The sequence below is a fragment of the Centrocercus urophasianus genome, unplaced genomic scaffold (genome assembly GCF_019232065.1).
Source record: "Centrocercus urophasianus isolate 14NV4802_14NV808 unplaced genomic scaffold, USGS_Curo_1.0 seq_16, whole genome shotgun sequence".
Lineage (NCBI taxonomy): Eukaryota > Metazoa > Chordata > Aves > Galliformes > Phasianidae > Centrocercus > Centrocercus urophasianus.
In genome coordinates, this window is record NW_024884711.1 from 37622852 (window position 1) to 37645297 (window position 22446).

Sequence of the window (22446 nt, forward strand, 5' to 3'; positions counted from 1 at the left end):
AAAAAAAGAAAAAAAAAAAAAAATCAAGAAAAAAAAATCACCAGTGGTTGGAGTTTTTAAACCACATAGGTGGTGTTCCCTAGGGCTCAATTTCAGGACCAGTTCTCTTCAGTGTTTTTAATCAATCACCTCGACACAGCAGTTGAGTGCACGCTAAGTAAGTTTATGTATGATAATTAAGAGAAGCCACTGATTCCCTTGAGGGTTGAGAGGTCTTACAGAGATGTCTTATTAGATGGGCAACCATCAATCATATGAAAAATTTAACAAGAACAAATGCCAGATTCTGCACCTACACCAATGCAATCCTGGAAGTATATATAAACTAGGGGACAGCTGGCTCGGCTTTGGATCAGAATGAGCCAACAATGTGCCCTGTCAGCCAGAAGAGCCAACTGTATCCCAGAATGAACAGAATAGCTAACTGGTCAGAAGTAATTGTCCTTCTATATTCAGCACTGACGTGGCCTCACCTCAAGTACTGCATGCAGTTTCAGGCTTCACAATACAAGAATATAAAAATAATAGAAATGCCCTTCTTTGGATGGTGAAAGGACTTGAGGATATGACTTATGAGAAGCTGAGGTACTTGTTTGTTCATCCTGGAAGAGAACAAGGGGTGACCTCATTGCTGTCTACAATTCCCTCACGGGGCATGAGTGGAGTGGGAAGTGCCTATTATCTCTCTGTAGAGAGGCTACAGGATGAAAAGGAATTGCTTAAAGCTGTATCAGGGAAAGCTCAGATTGGGAACTGGGAAATAAACTTTTTCACCAGGAGGACCAAGAGTCAAACACTGGACCAGGCTCATTGAAGAAGTGGTGACAGACCCAAGTCTGTTGGTATTCAAGAAGCATTTAGACAACACTCTTAAGTGCATGGTTTAACTCTTCTTGTAATTGTGTCCATAAATTCCTGAATATGTTTTTGTTTATTCATTCAGAATTTACAGAACTATCTTAATACTCCTCTCTAAAAAAAAAAAAAAAAAAAAAAACATATTAGAAGATATTCCCTGTAAGAAGACTGATGGAATTTTACAATTAATTTGCTAATGGTATTGGCAAACTACGAAGTCAAACCACAGTAAACTTTTTTGCAGGTGTACAAAAGGCACTTCCCCCTCCCAAAACCACTGTTTCCAGTTTTCACAACATGCTCCCATCTTACCTGATCCAACATGCCCTACATACTTGACAAGGCACTTCCCTGTTTCTATGCTCCACAGCAAAGCAGTATGATCTATAAAGATTGAAAAGTAGTAGTAAATATTTGTTACAAACATAGTTTTCACTTTTACTTCTGATTCAATAAGCAAGTTAACTTGGACTGTAAGGCACACCAAAGGAAATAAACTTCAAATCCAGAAAAGGCTTCTTGATCATTATCTTACACATATATTTGAAAAACGTTCCTATCATTACAACTTAACACATCTCTCAGAAGAAGTAAATGGAGCCACCCCAGTCAGAATGATTTTGCATAAGTACAGAAAGGCAAATTCTATTTGTGGTATTTTTCCTAACTTGAGTATATACTTATGTATAATGTTCTGAATGAGACTAAGAAACACAAAGAGTTCAGTGATGAAAATCCCAATGAGTCACTAGGAACAAAAGTTCTATGCACAAACTATTTACTTTATGCCTAGAAGTCTCAAATGCCTGAGTCTGCCAAACACTACGAAAACTTACTTAAAAAGGACTCCAAATGTCACTACTTTATCCACCCACAACCTCAAGTGAATTATTAACACAAGTATTTTTTAACCAAGGAAAATTTTAATCCTGAATTGGAGAACGGCTGTTTCCAAGTTCAATCAGTACAAAGACAAAATGTGCCTCTCAGTGGGCATATAAAAATGGTTACAGCTCAGTTTATGGAGCAAAAAAGGTTTCTGGTCCATAGTATTTGTGTATGGTGTCTTCAATTTCTATTTCCTCTTCAAAAGACTGACAACTCAAACTGACCAACTCTAACTGATTATTATTTATTTCCTAAAATTGTTGCAAACACACAAGCCTCTAGACTCATTTTTGGATCATCACAGGTACTACTGAATAAGTCAGTAAATGTTTCCTCTCTTCAGCAGAGAGTGAGAAATCTAGTTAGATGCTTAACAACTGACAAAATAAGGTTTTTAGCTGCCTCTAGATCCTTAAGCAACAGCCCAAAGAACTTGAGTACACAAGAATATGCAAGCTATGATCCCATGTCAGCTGTTCTTATAATGCTAAGTAACACTGCTACAGAATCTTACAGGGATCTCTGAATAGAGGAGTACAGCACTGTGTACAAGACACCTCTTCAAGCAAGCAGCTCCAAGAACCTTCCTTTTACACCATCCAACAAGCTAGAGCTGGCCCTAAGGGAAGAGTGACCTGCACCAAAGCTAACTGACACATGCTTAAGAACAGCGAGGATGTTTGAATTTTCTACAGGATAAATGCATTTCAAGGAAAGTCCAATTTATTTCTGAGCTACTGAACTCCTTTAAATCAACTCTTTCAGAGTACAGTTCAGTGGTGGTATGAAGAATTCAGGTATGCTCTTGATGAACACTTGCTTTTATTCAGAGTTTAAACCAGAATTGTCCGAATGTGCAAGCAACACAAAAGCTTACCAGCAGATGCAGTTCCCAAAACCACTGGCTGAGTTTTCGCAACACTGACATCCCAAATGCCATCCCTGTGGCCAATATATTCCTTTACCAGTTGACAGATTGCTCTTGATGTTGTAGTTTTAAAACTGGATACAATCTGAAAGAGCAGAAAGATCAAGTTTTTCCCACACAGACACAAGATTAAGTAATTACTTCACAAACACAAATAGATACTAAGTTGCTCATACCCATTTTCTTACCGTTCACTACTGCTAAGAATTTGTCATTTGATGATAGAAAAGCGAGTTGCAATGCAAACATACTTGATTTCTTACAGTGCGCCCCTGTTTACATAAGGCTAAACTACTCTGTACTGTAGTAATATAACCTCACTGGAGTAATCAGTTGTACAAATGCAGTGTGAACTTCCCATCAGGTATAGGTAAGGATTATTAAAGAAAAAAAAGTCTATTCCCAAACAACTTCATCAGACAACTTAGACAGTCTGTGAAGTCGAGTGTATTGTCTTTGATAATACGCACTATTCCAATAGAATACAGAAACATTCCATTTCACAAACTCAACACCATTTTTTTTCAGAACTGCAAAAAGCTAACCACATCAAACACTAACCTGAGAACACATGCCAGGTTCTGTGTAATAACACATTTTCAAGGTTCATCAAACATTTGGATAAATCCGACAATTACATTCCCTCAATGTTAAGGGAAAATCGAGAAGATTCAAATTAGCGTGTGCATAAATCGTACTAAATTAAAGGAAGAAAAAATGTAGCAAAACTGGGAGAACTACAAGATACTGTAATAAAAGAAAACTGAAACCTCCAGACAATAAAGGTATCACATCTGCAGAAATTTTCAGGTAACAGAGGACTGTAATACTTCTAAAATAAACAAACTTTCTTGCTTTCTTGTAACATTTCCACAGACAACCAAAAGCAAGACTGCTAAAAGATTACTCAAAAAAAAAAAAAAAAAAAAAAAAAAAAGAAAAAAAGAAAAGCTAAGGTTATAAATATCCTATTATTACCCCCAAATATTTATCCCACAAATTCATAAATGTGCTTTGCAAAAGACTTTCTGAAAAGCTTTGTTAAAACAAAAACAAACAAACAAAGCAATTCTTCAGCGCTTTGCTCAGCATGCAATTATGGGAAAGTATCTATCTACATGACCTGTTGATTCAAAACCTTTGAATACTTCAACACAAACCACATCTTCAACTTCATAAAGATTAGGAAACTAATCATATACATTCCAAATACTGTAAAAGGTAAAATACAAAAAACATAAAAGGTTAAAATCCTATTCGTCTGTGGTAACAAAAAGGGTCTGAGAAATGTCATTAAAGCAAATTAAGGTTTTACAAGTTAAAGGACATCTTTAAGTCTTAAAACTAGGATATTCCAAATCCTGAGCATGACAGCTTTCCAGTGGTAAAATGACAATGCCCTGCTGGAATTTCAAATTAACTGTTAGTGCACATTCCTATTTTATATCAACAGAAGCAAAAACCATTGAGGCTGCATTGAAAGGAAAACAGGTTAATGGCAAAAATTAATAGTTCACACTACAGTTTCATAAGTTTTACTACAACCATATGGATGAAACTTTAACACTGAACGTGGTCCTTGAACTAAACTGAGTAACAGATGAGAAATGGAACAGTAGAATTAAGTAAACATTTAGGGACTAACACAGTGCTCCTCTCAGATTTCAAAATAAGTTTCTCAACTCTCAATCCTGCATTCAAACTACACTTGCACACTGCTATTCTAATTTTGAGTCAAATCCTCATGCAAAAGTTCCTGGGGAAAACCCCCTGTCCTACTAATCGACAAGTACAAACGTTTCCAAAACTGCTGCACAGTTCAATCATTACTTACTGGCAAGGCCATAATACTCCTTTTTAGTATAAGCCATTTTCTACAAACAGGAGGAGTCAGAATTTCGAGGACATACATACTTATAGACAGCTATAGATACTGATTTAATTGATAATTTCTCTACACATGAGATCTCTGGGTTTTTGTTTGTTTGTTTGTTTTTTAATTCCTACTAACTGTTCTTCACTTTGTACACCAGTTATTGGCTCAGGTGGTGTCAAGGTCATTTCTTGGTTCTTTATGTATTCATAAACATTTTTCCAAGAAAGCAAATGTTTAAATGCCATGCAACTTTCTACAAACCTGAGGAAAGTTTTTATATTATTTCAGCAGATCTCACAGTTTCGTATGCAGATAACCAGGTAATATCTGACTATGTTTCAGCTTTTTGTTAATTCCATATTTGTTAAATCCATATAACTTCACATACTGCCTTCTATACAGAGAACTTAATCCTCTGCAAGTAAACTCAGACAATTCATTTTCATTTCCCTCATCAAAATGCTAATTCTCTTTAAAGAGCTACTGCTCATGCATATGCACGCAAATGTCCTCCCCCCTCCACCATCCATTTTTTTTTAAATAAGTAGTTACTATAAAAAAAGGTAATGGTGTGATAGAAGTAATGAGAAATTGATGCATCCAAGATAAAGATACTGTTCTTCCCGAGGCAGATCTACATAAAAAACAGCACTACTTAGTTTAAAGAAACTATAATTTACCACTTAAGACAGCCATATTAGTCTCATGAGTACACACTAATGAGTAGAGATTTAATTTGTCTCATACCTTGCTAGTAGATGCCTTGTAAGTTGTCTTTAATTTCTGAGAAAGTTGACTGGTACTATGGCTGGCTGTTGAGACAAATAAATACAAAGGAAGATATTTCAAACAATATTAGCTTATTTTTATAAGTAACTCGTCAATAGATTCCGAGTTTGGACCAGCCAAGTACAAAAAATTACATTCAAAAATATGATTTAAGATTCTTTGTGGTTCTCTGACCTTTTGTTTTCAGTTGTCCTTTGCTCAGTTCAGCTCCATCGATTGTCTGTCCTTCGGCTGCTAAACGCTCATTAAGTGTATCAATCTCTCTACGTACTGACAACAAAAAATTCAAATTAATACAAAAATAGGAGTACCATTAACAAAATCATTAACATTGTAAATAAAAAGTGTTACAAGAAACATGTCTTGCACTGAGGACAGGAAAAGAGACGAACTCATAGAAGCAGTTCTCACAATGACATAAACAAAATCTTCCAGAGATCTACCTTGACCCAGATTCCAAGGAAAGCACTGTTGGCTTCTGATTAGATATTTTTACTATTAAATGTGACTAAATATTAACAAAGCAATTTCTATAAAATATATGGTCCACCTACACTGACTCAAATCCAACAGAAGGCAGAAAACTTACTAATTGTGCAGCTAGTACATTTATGGCAATGTATGTTGCTTCTTGACAAAGACTTCAGTAACCATCAAATAGTATTCTTCCCTGACCTCTTGTTTACAGTTAGAGATTCCACAAGAAAGGACCCCAAAGATACATTTTATTCTTTGAGATTCATTAAAAATCAGAAGAATAATGTATATATTTTACATTCAAGTGTTTTAGAAACATTAAGTACCATCAGATTATTTTTTGCACAAAATACAAGGTATTCATTTGAAACAAGAACGTGCTTTTCTCTCAATTACTTATAACCCTTGCCAGTGTCATTCGAGCAACAGAGCAATGGTACAGCAAGATCAGGTACTTTTAAGAGATTTCCAGATGCTTCGCTGGTTTAAATAGTCTGATTTCACTTCACAAAGAACATTCCCAGTGGCTCATAGTTATTCCCTAAAATCTGGGCTGATAACTTTAAACATCTTCCTCAGGTCAGATTTCATTGAAAGTCGTTAGCCAGGCAGTTTTCAGCTTGTTCTCAAGAAGAAGACTAGGTCTGCCTTTCCTACAAATTCTTACAACTTCCTCAAAAAGGTCATTTGTTCCCAGGCTTTGACACAAGTTCTGATCTGGGAAAACACGATCCATTAGGATCATGGTTTTTCCTAATTTCTGAAAAATGCAAAACAGAAGTCTCAGTCATAAGCACTATAAAAAGCCAGATTACACTTGCATACCACCTCCAGTTTGCTGGAAATGAGCAAAGCAGGATTTTCTTTCCTGTGTTCCTAGTAACAAACATCTAAACTTACTAAACACAACACGAAACAAAGACAAGCTTGTAGTAACAGATGACTAAAACAAATAAGTCAGGGAGATTAAAATAAACAGCTGAAAGAATTAAGGATTAATTAAGGAATTACAAGAGACTAGAAATTAGTTGTAATAAGGGAAAGAGAATACATGAATAGCCAGGAAGGAAAACCTGAGATTCTCTACTGAATGTAACTGCAACACCAGTGAAGGAGTTAGACCAAGAGCCAAAATAACTGTGAGCAACTTGGAAGTCATCCTGGGAGCTGAGAGATCACAAATGCCAGGAGTGAAAAAAACACTGTGGTGAAGGAGAAAGATGCAGAAGTAAAAGAAATGGGATTGATGGAAAATTACACTCTGAGGGTTACAGGCAAATTCACTGTTTGCTTTTCTGATGAGCTTTTGAAGCTTCATGAATGTTCTGTGTGGGGGGAAAAAAAAAATCCAAGAACAAACTTTTCTCACTTCCAGCCAACTTAGCAGGAGACTGAAAGTCAGGTGCGCAAACTTCCACTAATGTAAAAAATGGTGTAGTGTTGAAAGCATTTAACCAACACAATCTCAGCTTTTAATAGAATAAAAAAGCAGCACATTTCCAATAACAAAGCAAGAATGTTACTGTAACTTGAGTGTTTGGTTTAACAGTGAGAATAGCTAAAGTGTGGAAAAAGGTTTGACGTGGGACCAACGTAGACAGGTTTGACAATGCAGAAGCCAAGCTTCCAAAACCCAACAAGGAAAATTTAGCAGGGACTTTACTATATAGCTGCTTGTGTTACTCCAGGTTGTACATCACTTTAGATCACTTCAATATGTTACATTACACCATATTTTTTTTTGCAGATAATACTTGGAGTGTTTCACTGAGTGTTTTAACTGAGTGCTCAACTTCAAAACTCATGAGCAGCTGCAGGTGCTGGCTACACGATGCACTAACAAGCACTTTCAATCCAAGTTCAAAACAACTTTCAAATGCCTCACAGAAAAACTCAATTGATTACATTACAGCACTCAGTGCAATCTTTTCAAGTACTATATCCTAGATTGAATATCCTAGATCTGAAGTTGCTGGAAAAACTATATACTCACATTCCAAATTTTCAATATACAAATTTTCAAACTCCCGCTCTATTTGTCCAAAAAGTTCGAGGAGTGTGTTCCGAACAGAAGATGGTAGTTTAGAATCCTAGGAGGCAAAACACTGGGTTTTACGTTTAGTTACATATACATACACTAAGTTAAATATGTAACATACGTAACACATATACATATAATTAAACTTAGCATTAAATTGAAGATGTATATACATGCACCTCCAATTGCGTTCCAACCTTAAGCCCACTTTAGAAGTTTTCTACCTCCTGACAAAAAGAAAACTTAAACCTTCTTCTGCAATGTAACATAAAATAAAAAGACTGGGGGACCTTTCTGTACAATATAAGGTAACTCATGTTACTTTACTTTTTTTTTTCATGTACTCTTTTTCAAAGGACAAAACTCAAGCGCACAGATTTTCTTATTATTTTTATTTTTTACTACTGAACAATATGCAAGTAAATTCTACTAAAAGTATTCTTTTCTTCAGTTGCTGATACACTGCAACATGCAGCTGGCTTATGCAGTTATTACTTATCTAGTTAGCCAAATGTTTCAAGCAGAGTTTCTGCATAGTGAGCCTTATCCTAACAGTAAAAAGGCCCAACTACTCCTTTCTCTGAAGGCTTTCAAGGCCAGGCTGGATGTGGCTCTGGGCAGCCTGGTCTGGTGGTTGGTGACCCTGCACACAGCAGGGGGGTTGAAACTAGATGATCACTGTGGTCCCTTTCAACCCAGGCCATTCTATGACATTCTAGAACATATTCAATGACCCTTCAAGCATAACTGTCATCTCAGCATTCACCTATCAAATACATCGGGCGTGTGCACTTAGCAACATAAAAAAAAAGAAATCGTGAAAAAGAAAAAAGTTTTTAATTTCAAAGTCTTGACATCATCAGCTATAAAAAAAAAAAAAAAAAGAAGAAAAATCAGTCTGCTTCTGCCACAATGCAAATCACCACTATTAGAGGCCTTAAATTACAGAAAAACCATTACAGAACATAACATTAATACGGGACATCACCCAAATTACAGTGAACATCATTTCAAAGGAAGTTTAACGATGATTATGGTTTGTTTTGTTCTTCAGTGTTCCAGCAAAGCCAAACCAAAAAGAAATTGCTTCTGTTCTCGTAAACTGAAACACAAACAAATGCGCACGGTAGCCGTTAGAGGGCAGCAGGCATCTTTGATCAAGTCAGCACTTAAGCAACCACAACTTAACATAATACTGTAGTTCTTACGTTCAGGATGACTATCTCCAAAAAGCCAGATAGGTTATTTATGGACATGGAATTTAAGGACCAGAGCAAGAGATATCACTAATAGATGTGCACAGAGCACACCTGCTTTGAGCATGATTCAGTTTTTTTGATACTTTCAGCTTGCTACTTTCAACTCACAGAAACAGGCACAGTGCTGAAAGGAGCAATTTGTGCACCTCACAAGTTAAGCACTGTTAAGAGAAACCCTGAAGATTGAACAAATACTTCAGATTCAACTACCCACGAATTCCAGATCATAAAAGAAATTCAGTAATCCTACTAAAACTTCAGAATATAGAGAAGGTTTATAACTTCCTTCTCAGAGCCTGGAAGCATTAGCAAATCTAAACCAACATGGTTGGTTAAAGTAACCAACATGGTAAAAAGAAAAAAAAAAGAAAAAAAAAAACACACTACCCAGATCTCATGTTGTTTATAGCTCCAATGTGATTAATATTCATTAATTTTCACTAATATTAATTGTGGCATTAATATTCTCTACAAGTTAGAATTGGCCAGTGGGCTGTTCAAGGTTAAATTAATAAATTAACTGACAAAGCATTTAAAAATTCTACATATCATAGTGTAATACATTTGTAGAGTTTCATAAGAAATACCAAAATAAGTTAATATTTTTGTTTTCTACACAGATATGGTAGCAAGGGTTGATCTCTCAGCTGTCCTTTGTTCCTGAAGGAAGGCTGCAACTGCTTTCAGTTACAGGACATGAGCAGTCTGCCGTGCAGGAAAGTATTTAGATACAACTTTCGGATGACAAAACTAATATTGTAGTTAATTGAATAACAGATTCAGTAGGAAAGCCTGTCACACCAGTGAAATACAAGCTGTTCATTTCGGAGTACCAGCAGATAGCTCAGAAGAGAAAGTGAGGTTTCACACAGCAAAACAGTCTTTCAAAATAACTCTCTGATACAAATCAAGTCTTACATCATCTTTGCCAGGCCCACATTAACACTGCATATTCAGTTTGATACTAAGTAGTCTCCTGGCTGTTATTTGCTTATGTTAGCCAGCACTGCTTGAAACACTTCCTGTAGGAGTCTTCGCTACAGTTAATTTCAATACTGTAAGGTGAAGCATTAGGCTCCTGACTACATTTACTACTGAGGCTGACATGATTATAAACGTTATGGAAGTTTATGATTGTTGTTCACTTAAATTTACGTGTGCAGAAAAACCGCATCTGCAACTGAAACGAGTTCAAAAACAAAACAAAAACCTCACTGAAAAATGTAAGTTAGCTCACACCTGTCAAGCAGGCAGAAATACAGCCAAGTAGAGAGTATTTCACTCTGCAGGAAGGAAAGCCAGACTGCATACCCACCAATACCTTGCCTTTCAAAGTTGTAATCACAAATATTTCAGTTTATTCGTAGTCCTGAGTAACTACTATTCCAAATTCAAACTTGTGAAATCATGAATCAGTCTTCGACTTCGAGACGTGGGGAGATGCAGGGGGAGGCACAGCATGCTGAACAGGGTGTTTCTTTGTTAAAGGTTTTACCACTCATGTAAGAATATGTAAAAGCTAATAAAAGGTTTCATGAGCCTGGAAATGGCATCGAGCGTCCTTCAAAGATGGTCAACATTGAAAGCAAACAAGTCTGTTGTTTCTCTGGCTTTACTACATGTATTTCATCACTTATTTTTGTTTTTTTTTCCACATAGAATAAACTGTTCTTAAAAAAAAAAAAAAAAAAAAAATCCCACCCTCACTAAGGAAGTCACCTAAGCAGAGGTGTATTACTTTACCTGCCCTTCCAACATGTCTCTCTGCAGTCCTGCCCGTTCTTGCTCAGAACTGTTGGTTCTTCGGATTGAAAGACTGTGCGATTTGCGTTTCTGCTTTGCTTGGCGAGCAGATGCACAGCTTCCACTTTCTATTGGCATTACTTCAAAAAAACAGCTTCACAGAGGCTCCTACAATAAACTAAGGACAAGCATTAAACGTCACCAATTGCTCTGCCAAAGCAACTAAAGTTTAACATTCTTCCTCCAAACAAAAATATTAGGTACACTACATTTTGGAGTTGTTTGGGGTGTCGTTAAGCAGAGAGCTCCTTGTTACTTAGAGCTATTTGGCAAACAACATCAAACTCAGAAACATGTAAGTTACTATACAAACAAAGAACAGGATCATTTTCTGCACTGCTTTTGATTTAGCTAACAAACCACCACAAAAGGAAAAGAGATTTCATCGCCTTCCTGACTTTGGTGAGTCCCAGCAGCAATAGCCCCAAAACGCTTCCAGGAAACAATTATTATGCATACCATATTTCACTGAAATGCATGCAAAATTAAAACCCAGCTGGAAAATGAAAGCAAACGGACATGATAACTTAGGGACACTGTCAGGTTAGGAATGTCTAACGCAACGTTAAGCACTAGTGTACGAAATTGAGTGCATGTGCTTGTTTACATGCAGCAGAAGTTACGTCCAATGACTTTCCAACGTTTCTGACAGCTCACAGTTTCACCTTATTAGAAAGTAAAAGTGCATTTGACTTATCAGGACAGTGAAAGTGAGCCTGACTTGCGAGGCTGCTGTCTCTAGTTTTTAAACTTTGGCAGCTCGTTAATGTCAAAAATGCATTTAGTATCCTTACAACACCTGACAGTATCACTGAATGGTATTACCATGCATGATCTACTGCTTTCCCCTGCTTAAGAAAAATCAAATAGTGTTTGATTTCTTGCATAAACAAGTGGAGATGTTCTTCAGTCAAAATATTTTTTTTTTTAAAAAAAAAAAAACCATTTCTGGATTTATTTTTTTTTAAATTAAACCCAATATTCAGCAGAAATTGCTTTTAGCTTCATGAGGTACCAGCTGTTAAATGTTCCAAGGATTTTAGGAATTATTATTCAATTTTTTTTTTTAATCGTGAACATTGAGAACAAAATAAAAATTCATTCTCCAGCATAAATGATTTCCAAAACAACAATTACAACTTAAAATAACTGCAACAGTCTGCAGAGAAATAGGAGAGCAGAGTTGGCAAAGCTGACGAGGCAACTGAGCTTCCTTTCAGACAAGTTGATCAAAGAAAAATATAAACCAAACCCAGGGCCACTTCCAATTTAAGATCTGCCAACACACCAGATCTCAAGCTAGGAATGAGCACCAGCACTATGAAGAAGATCCAGCCTTAACCAGTTTAGTGAATTCAACATGGTATTTTCAACTTTTTAACGTATCGTAAAGCCAAGGAAAAGCATTGCTTACTAAAAGAATAAAAACAGCTTTAAGTTTGCCTTTGTTTCTATACCACAGCATAAAAATATATAAGGATATACAAATAAGACTAGATTTAACTAGGGGTTTTATAATCCTCACATATTCTCTATAAGTACTCTGTATTTTATTAGCTACTGGAACATCTGAATTTCAGCAACCTGACACAAATCCCACAGGGAATCTAGAACAAAAACTCAGGTTGTCCCAGTATCTTGTACTTCACTGAAAGGATTTTATTAATTTCCACTGGACTCTGCACAGTCCTCCCCCGCACCTAATCCCACGGGAGCTTTTCACATGTGATTAATCAGCAGTAACTAATTAGCTATAAATATATACAAACCCAAAAAGAAAGTAAAGAACTGCCATTAGGTAGTTCCTTATTTCACTAGGTCTCATTTTTTCCCGTGGCTACACGCCTCTATCACAGAAATACAGGGCTGAAACTTAAAAAAAAAAAAGTCAACCCTGTAATCAAGTTACTCAGTGAAGCCAGAAAACTGGCAGCATCTTCCTGTTCTTGAACATACGGCTAAGAATTAGGAACAGGCTTGCAGCACTCATCATGTTTGCATTTCTTTTCAAGCTATGACTGGACGCCAAACATGACTGAAGATTCTCCTCTTTTCTATTCTGTGTTACCTCACTTGGGAATCACTCTTTTGGTGCATTTCAGTTTAGAGGTTCCTGCAGCATGGCCCAATGCAAACTGCGTGCAGACAGATGCACCGAACAGTTATACATCTATACATACACACAGTTGCATACAATCACATAAATCAGCTTACACCACTCACTTAAATGCCAGAAAAAGAAATCTAACTTCTAGCTCCTGACAGCTACTGGCTTCTAAGCTGTGGGTATATACAGAGGCATTAATATGGTTTATATTTACTCCTTACTATGCATTGTTTTTACTGTGTCAACTTCTACTTGCCCTCTGCTGCCAAGCTACTTCATTTCAGAGCACTTCATCATGAAACACTGTTCTGGACTGCTCCGGGACACACAGATTCAGCAGCCACAGAGCAGCACACTGTGCCATGTAGAATTTAAAGGGACACGGTCAAGGAGGCAGGACGATTATTTTCACAGGGTGAAATCCTCACATGAAATACACAGGAGTTTCTACTTCCACAGTGAACAGAACAGGCCAGATACGAAGCACTCGCCGTGCTCTGCTCATGCCCCAGCATGACCACATCCATGCACCGTTTAGGAAAGCAAGCATGCACAGCTCCCTGCAGCGGGCTGCACGCAGCCAGAGCAAAGCTGCAACCGAGAGGCGACAAGCAGGCATGTGCACACAGAGACAGGAAAGAGGAACACAGGGGGTCCGGCTTAAATGTTACCACCTTTCATGTTACTCTTACTTCCACCAAAAGGCCACGTCACCTTTTAGTAAGGGAGCAGTAACGACCAGCTTATAAAAGCCAGACATAAATCTGAGTACAGAAGTCATGACGGTGTGACGGTGTCCCTTTAAACACAAACTTCTCTTTGAAATTTCAGAAATGTTTTCAACACTGACCACAACAGTAAGCAGCTGCAGATTTTCCAAGAGTTGGTTTTACAGAACAGATCCTTGGCAATACGATGCTAAAAAAAATAAATACATCAGGTGCTCATTTCTAGCAGTTACCTGATTCCCCTCATTATGTAAGGTTGTCAAACAGCGAGAATTACCTGTCCAGAATATCAGTGTCATGTTACATATCCTATGAAAACCACATTAAATATTGATTAGTGAAACAGTCAGTAGTACACAAAGTATTTCACATTTTTGAAACATGTGTAGTTAGAACACAGCAGATGATGGGAAGGGGGCAATGGAGTAGGGAACACACGTCAAGGCTGAGCAACAAATTTGAGTCGAGCAAACTAAGAAAAAAGGCATTAAAATGACCCCTCACTTATCATTAGTCACACAGTGTTAATCAGAACATTCAAATGTTACAAACGGGTTCTGAGAAGTTGCATTCATTCTCTGCCTCCCCCCTCCCCCCCCCTTATAAATAAGGCAAGCAGTATGAAATATCACCAGGAAGGATGGGAATAGCTTCCTGAATAAACGAAGCTGAATTCACAGAAGCTAAAAATAGAATACATAAAAGTGAAAAGTGCTTCCAAAAAAAATAGAAAAGGGAAAAAAGAATGGTATAACTAATGCATGTTCAGTAAAGGCACACAGGTAAAGGTAAACAAGCACCCCATTATTACAAGTGAGCTTCTAAACCATGCCGAGCATTCCTGCTCAGCCGTGCTGGAAAATGCCATGTTTGCATGGTGCTCCTCACACAGCGATCTGTCAGAGCCTCAAGAGAACAGCACCAAATGAATTTCTGACCAAGACAATCAGCAGAAGCAGGGGAGGGAAAAAAAAAAAAAAATCCCACATGTCCTAGAAAAGAATCCACAGGTGATTAGAAAAGAGACCTTAGGTGATTACTACTTCCTGAATGTGAAGACATTCAGTATTTCAATTACGCTGTTTAATTAAACTCAAATCATACTTTACAGTCTGTTAAATTAAAGTTCTGTCACCTACCTTTCCGTAACAGATGTTACCATGTATTCACAAGGAATAGTTCATTAGAGTAACAGTAAACAGCAGATGTGTGCAGCCAGTTACCAATTTATTCAGCTACAATAAAGAAATGGCACTAACAAAGATGCCTTTGGTCTTGTTGTCAATGCACACTGGTCTCACTACTCAAAAATTAATTCAGTGCAGCAATCAACCAATTCTACTTGCATGCTTCTACTTCTGAACATGGAATAAGAGCAGCAGGCTGCTGAAAGGAACTCCTGGGGTGTGGATACTGCTGAAGCCAGGAAGAAAATCTGTTTTAAGAAGTGTCAGAGCTCAGAGCAAACAGCTACAGTACTTCATTTCCTTTTTTGTTCATTCAAAACAACATACAGGTCTGGAAAGGGAAAGCATCCGGAAATTTCAGCACCATCTCTTACCCAAGATCCCCCTGCTCCATTTTGTTTAAACTTCAGCAATACCAGCACTTACTATTTAAAGGATTGTATCAAAACAATTGTACTGGATTTCTGTGTGCTCTTAAATCTCTTTCAGGTCGTTCTGTTGCAAACATGTTTCAGAACAAAATTCCAGTGCATACTAAATAAGAAACAAAGGCTTAATACAACAGAAACTGTCCTGTGCAACAAGAACACCTTAAGAAATAAAGATGCCAATTAACGTGTTGTTTTCATCCAGCAGTGAAGGAAGGGAAAGACAGAAGAACTTTTACAGTTACTAAGTTCCTAATTACATATAACTCAGTTTTGACAGCATTTCTTGTGAGTTAAGGGAATTTGAAAGTCAATCTACATACCTTCAACCTTCATTAATATGCAAAGGCGTCAAGTTTAAAAGAGTGAAACTTCCATTTTGAACAGAATCAAAGAACCTGTGGAGGTGGAAGGGACCTTTAAAGGCTACCTAGTCCAACTCCCGTGCAGTGAACAGGGACACCACAGCTACATCAGGTTGCCCAGGCCCTGATCCAGCCTGACCTTGAAAGTCTCCAGAGATGGGGCATCAACCACATCTCTGGGCAACCTGTTCCTCACCACTCTCAATGTAAAAGACTTTTTCCTTACATCTAGCCAAAATCTGCCATCTTTAAGCTTGAAACCTCTTCCCTTCTTTCCGACCCTGCTAAAGAGTCTGTCCCCTTCTTTCCCGTAGCTCCCCTTTAGATACTGACAGGCCGCTATCAGGTCACCTCAAATCCTTCTCTTCTCCAGGCTTAACAGCCCCAGCTCTCCATCTGTCCTTGCAGGGAGGTGTTCCATCCCTGGGATCACTTTTGTGGCCCTCTGGATGTGCTCCAAGAGATCTATGTCCCTCCTGTACTGAGAACTCCACATCTGGACTTCAGTGAACAATTACTTTCAAGGACACTATATATTCATATGTAGTTGGTTCAGTACAAATTCCAAGAGTACAGCACTCCCAAGAAAGTTCAGGTTAAACAGACTTCTTCGTAATACTAGACATTTTTCTAAAGATAAATTTTTGGAAACAAAAGCACTTCAGATCACCACAGATCATGCCAGAACCACTGATAAGTGCACTCAAACATTACAAAACCCAATCAAGCATTACAATGTGACTTGTTTATTCCTGAATTTAGTACTGCATGCTTTCAAACAAAACTGGGTTTTACTTGACATGTCAGTGGGGAAATCAGCCACCAGTGAAAAGGTGACAACCTCTTTCATAAAGAAAATGCAGAAATGAATTTTAATTACATTATGCAGCTGGAAGCCAGTGATAAAGACTGCAGCACATTAGCAGATATCCACTCTGAGCAAACTTCTGACACAAAACTGAAGTGTGAAGCAGTCCAGTTTTGCTGCTAGCAAGCTTTGATGCTGCCAATTCAACTATGTCAGCAAATGTTGCAATCCCATCAAAATGCATCACTGACTGAGCCTGCCAACTACCACAGCAAAAAAGCTATATCCTTCACCATATGTACTTATTCTAGCTGATATTAAACAATAACTACTATTAAAAATAGATGATTTTTTACCCAGGATATAAAAGAAACCTGGTTGGGTCCACTGATATCATCAGAGCAAAGAACTCTGAAGTAGAACTGCTGAAGTGCTGAAAGCATACAGCATTCCTCAGAGGGCTGAGTTAACCACACTCACTGAACATGCTCTTTCAATTAGCTTAAATACTACATGCAACATACCATACAATCTTTCATTAAACACTGTGAACACCTATCTACCCAAATGTATTGTGCTTTATTTTATTAATGAGTATTGATCAGCTGATTTTTCTTGGACAGTTCAATAAAGAACATCAAGTCCTGCTAAATGACTTTCTGCTAGTTCAGTCCTAAAGAGCAGCCTCCAAAAATGCTTTGTTTCCTTTCCTGTCTCGCAAACCCTTTAGCTCTCATTCCTGTATTAGCAAATCTGTAACAGCTCAGGAGCAGTCTGGCTGCATGTACAGGTATGCAAATACAAGACCCGAGGGTAAGGAATCCCAAGGAAGTTCAAGCTCAAAGGTGGTTTTACCTTAAACAAAGGTATTTGTTTAAGGAAGCACTGCAGCTCATTTAGAGGCCAGAATCTTACTGTGCTGTCTCTAAACAAACAATGATCAGGCTTTTACTACCAGTGTAGCAGATGAACTGATAGTATGTTTTCATGCAAGCAGAATGATCTCTAATACCTTCATTTAGGAATACATCAGTTGCTAATAAATTAAAATATTTTACTGCTCAGACAGCAACATAAGCAAGCAGCTCTGACATTAAGTCTAGCATACTCAGCACGCTTTCCTGAAGTGCTGATAAGCAACCTTCACACAACACACTCTCTAAGTATTTCCTCATATGGCCTACCAGATCTCTGGACAGCGTGCAACAGCACAGTGACTCCCCAGTCCTACTGCTCTGCAACACTAAGTCTCACAACCATCAGCAGGAATTACCGGATGGTGAAAATACAACAAACTCCTCTGGCTTGGAAGGAAACTCTCCCTATTCCTGGTGCTGACCCACTCACCTGCAGAGGCTGGAAGCAGCAGCATCCCAAAAAGGCCTCATAGCCTGGACTTCATCTCCCAAAACAAGCTGCAAGCCTTTGCTCCAGGGCCTACAAACTCCACAACATAATCCTACCCTCATCACAAACATACCAATAACACCACCACTTCTCCCTGTATGGTGTAGTAACTCTGGTTTGCAGTTTCTAGTTCACGCAGAAGCTTCTCATTTTCACCCCACTCACAAGATTCCTCACATGACTTACCAACGCTCTCAGGCAATTTGGTCAAGAGGCTCTGCAACTATTAAGAAGTCCTAAATTTAAGTGTAAGACAAGGTATGAGCATGTCCACATCAGACAGCCTCAGAGAAAGTTATATTTAAATGTAACATAATAGACCTAGTTTAAAGACAAGTGTTCACATAGAGAAAGCAGCATTAAAAATACAAGTGATACTGGCCTTTGCCTTGAATTCTAACATCTCATGGATGCACTTCTCAGTGAAATTGCCCCAGCCCACAACACACAAAGCTATGTTAACATTATTACAGAAAGACACGTTAGGAACGACACATGCAAGCATGAGATCTTATCAAATATAAACTATTTGTATGAAAATATATCTTTGAAATCTTGAGGTTACCAGCTTGCTTTTTAAAATATCACGGAACGAAAAATGACAACAGCAGGCTTGCCTGGAAAATTGTTTCAGAAGTTTGTTTATCGAGAAAAATACTGCTGTGATGTTCCAAACGGAGTGCCTGAACAATAGAGTGTGCATAATATCAAGGTGTATTAGTGACACTGAATCACTCCAAAGTGGTTCCACCAGTTCTTTAAGTAAATCTTCCAGGAGCTACTGTTATAGAATGCATACGTAGAAACATTGTAACGAGTCAAAATTTGACAGGCTGGAAGAGGCAATTGCAAGGATAAGGACAGGCAGAAGTTTGTCTTCTCAGGTACACTGAGAACAGACAGTCCTGAACAGCGACTCAAGGCTCAGCTTGAAAAAGTTTTCCTCACCTCTGCACAAGCACAATCTTCATAGCTTCCTCCTTCTACACCTGCAAACTGAAACCTACTCAACCTTTTAATATAAGAAATATATTCATTCTCCTCCAACGTTCACTTCCACAATACTGAGCTTGGGCAAAGAGAAAGAAATACTGCAAACGAATCACGATGGAGGTGAGCCATACGCAGCCCAGTTCCAGGCCGCCTCCTGCTGCCCAAGGGCAGTTCTGCCAGCAACCCAGTTCTGCCAGCAGCCCAGCTCTGCCCGCTGCCCTCGCCTCCCATTCCCGCTCCATCTGCGCACAGAACAGGACTCAGTCCGCGCGTTACCCAGCCGCCGCGCCTGGCCCGTCCTCGCACACACAGCAGTACACCCACAAAGTTCACAGCCTCCTAAGCAGGCATCCCCATCTTCGATTGCTGCAGGACCGGATGATCCTACAGCCTGAGGCTTAGCGGTTACACAAATAATAACAGGGTAGCTCCCTCTTTTAGGGATGGCCGCGCAGGTCACCTCACGGGACCGCGTCGGCAGCAACACGCAGGTAACGGCCCCGGGCCCAGGCCGGCTCCCAGCCCACCCGCCCGCAGCCCTCGGGGAACCGCTGCCGGCCGAGGGGGTCGCGGCGGGCGGGAAGATGGCGGAGGGTCCGCGCCCCACCGAGGCAGAGGGGAGGGGGCGGCGCGGCCCCGCACTCACCTGTCAGCCCCGGCGGGCGGGCGGGAAGGGGCAGGGCTGCGGGCGGCGGCGGGGGGGGGAGGAGGAAGGCGAGGAAGGGAGGGGAACGGCGGCGGCGAGCAGCCCGGCGCCGCGCTCCGACAACGACGCGCCCGTCGGCTGAGCGGCCCTCGCGGCGACATCCGGCGGTGGGCGGAAGCAACGCGCGGCTCCCGCTCGCCGCCCCGGCGCCATGGAGACCGGGCCCGCCCCGCCCCTCCGTCAGCGCCGCGCCGAGCGGGTCGGAGCGGCCCGTGTGGGGCTGACGCGGTGTGTAGTTGTGTCGGCCCGAGTCCCGCCCGCTGCCTCTCTCCCCTGAGCGGAGCGGGGGCAAACGGCTGCCCCAGCGCCCCTGGGGAAACGTGCATAAAGCACTGCTGGGATGCCTTGGTTTTCGGCAGGGAAATGCCAGATCCGTAGCTCTCGTTTGTCTGCAGTGTGGCAGGAACAGTAAATCAAGGGCGAGTGCTGCGTTCTGCGAGCAGGCTGCTGGCTTTGAAGCGTACAACCCATAATTGAAATGGGATTTGTTCCTTTGGTGATTAACGCTCAGAGGCCTCCACCTCACATTCCTATTCATTGCGGCAGATGATGAAAGTCAAAAGAGGCCGCTGCCTAATTATTTCCTCTCCTCCCTCAGATGCCTGCAGCCTCAGAAGAGGTCCGTGGAAAGGCCAGAGAACATGTGCCTTATTGCAAGGGCTAAAATGATTAGCACATTTTCTTTTCATGTCCTTCCCAGCTACAACTGTGCCAGCCGATCTCTTCTGTATTCTTTTTTCCTTTCTACCTCCTTTTGTGCGCTCATGTCTTAACTGTATCGATGCAGACAAAATCCATGTGGTTTAGCTACATACCGGCATCTAAATAGCTTCAAGGAGAGGGAGACAGCACTGGCAGAAGAAGATGGACAGGAGGTGAAACAGAGCTGTCTGGGGTGGAACACAACCAGATGCCACTGTTGACCACTTTGAATTCTCTCTATTCAGTGCAATTGCAGTTATTTCAGCCATGTTATCCAAATCACAGCTGAAGTTCCCAGTGATTCAATCCCCACCTAAATGCTTAAGCCTTATTATCCCTACCAAAATCACGTCATCCTAATACAATACTACTGTATCATTACATTTTTATGGAGGAAGAAACAGGGGAAAATATGTCCAGAAATCTGCATCCAAGATTTCCCTGCAGTAACACCCTCTCTGCAACACTCCCTCCTTTGCTCACTCTCTAACAGCAGGGGGCAATAAAGATAGCACCATTTCTTTCCTGAAGAAGCAATGTGAAATACCGCAGTAAGGAAATGATGATTAAATGATTTTTTCCTCGATAAGGGCCAACTCTCACCTGAACACCAGCAGGCCTCATATGGAAATGTGTGGCAAGTGGCACTGCTATCACACCAGCCCTGTGACCCTTTTGGTTCTGATAAGCATTCCAAGGGTAGAAAGGCACTGTTTAGTCTACAGCAGCAAGTGCAGACCAAACTGCTTTTCACAAACTACTTGATTTTTAAAAAGGACATTTATATAACTACATAGGAGCCTAGAGAAATACGGGGCAGGATTAGTCAGCACGAAGTTTATCAAGAGTTAAGTGAGGGTTTTGTTTTGCTGCTGTTTTGTTTATGTGGGGTTTTGTTGTTTTGTTTTTAAATAAACATTAGTATAGTGGTAAAAGTCAGGGGGTTTTGTGTGGGTTTTTTTTTGTTTGTTTGTTTTTTTCCTGGATATCACCTTCCAGACCATCTGCAGCTCTACTTCTTTACTCATAGCTGGATTGAGAACGCATGATACAAGGTTTAGGAAACTAGCAAAAGAACAGAACATTCAAGCTCCAAAACAAAACAAAAAAAAATTCCAAGCCTGCAAAAGTAGCAAGAAAAGGCAGGACCGCCTATCTAGTGCTCAAACTAAAAGAAAGAAAAACAGATTTAGAGGAGAAAAGCACTGTAGGAGATCATTTCTTCCTTCATACAAGAAACTTCTTAATAACTCCTGGCTAAATGCACTGTACTATATTATTTATCATCACTTCATGCTGTGCAGGAGCATCCAGAAGCTCTCCATCATAACATTTTCCATCACAGCTGTCTATCCTCTGAAGCAAGCTAAAAGCAATGCACTCTCCTGAAAAAGGTGTTCTAAGAAAGAAGGGCCAAGCAAACTGCAGATTGTTTAGGACAGGGAGGTACTACCTGCCAGAACTGATGAAGTCCAGGCTCGTGTTGGCTCTGCGTCCTTCAGACAAATATTTCCTGAAGAGCTATGACTCCGGGCCAGAAGCAGACTTCTAGAAGGATTCCTCAGGGAGATCAGGAGCTGGGTAGTTCTGTTGCTAAAAAGAGCAAACTGGCAGTCTTAAGCTTTAGAACAAGTGAGCAGGAAGCTTAAAAAAAAAAAAAAAGGCAGACTGGATGTGAAGAATGGAGAAACAATATATTTTCTTTGGCAAGTGTAGAACTGAGGATAGGTTTATTCCACAAGTCTGTGTGTTGTAGATTGAAGTCCAATGCCATGATACTCTGCCTTTATTTATCCTGTAGTTTGCTGCCTTCTAGTTTAACTTACTGGATAATTAAGATGTTCTGCTCCAGTTTGTTGGATTTGCATTTCCCTTTAACTGAGCAGATAGTAAAATTCAATCAGTGATTTGAAGCTGTTTGGATTTTCAGGTGAAATGAGAGACTTTCCCAGCAGTGAAAAGAAACTGCTTTCTTTGTTTTCCTTCTTGGTATAGTGTTTGAAAACAATCAGCAGACTTCAAGAAACGCATAAATTAAATGAAGTCTTAAAGAGATATACGTGTCATTTAATGCATGTTTCTGTTTATGCAGGGTGGAG

General features: G+C 39.7%; 1 protein-coding gene across 3 annotated transcripts in view; it reads right to left on the minus strand.

Annotated features, from left to right (window-relative positions):
* Positions 1–19628, minus strand: part of WDR37 (WD repeat domain 37) — a 36025-nt gene extending 16397 nt beyond the window's left edge. The window contains exons 1-8 of one of the 3 annotated variants that reach the window (XM_042817183.1): positions 19586–19628; positions 14029–14060; positions 10857–11034; positions 7810–7906; positions 5514–5609; positions 5298–5362; positions 2624–2759; positions 1171–1242 (exon numbers count right to left, since the gene is read on the minus strand). In XM_042817183.1, coding sequence (XP_042673117.1) covers positions 1171–1242; positions 2624–2759; positions 5298–5362; positions 5514–5609; positions 7810–7906; positions 10857–10994 — 604 coding nt within the window. In that variant the 5' untranslated portion in view covers positions 10995–11034; positions 14029–14060; positions 19586–19628. Of the gene's footprint in view, positions 1–1170; positions 1243–2623; positions 2760–5297; positions 5363–5513; positions 5610–7809; positions 7907–10856; positions 13774–14028; positions 14317–19585 lie in introns of those variants that run through there. The other 2 variants (XM_042817184.1, XM_042817185.1) reach the window with 2 other exon arrangements.
* Positions 19629–22446: the final 2818 nt, after the last annotated feature.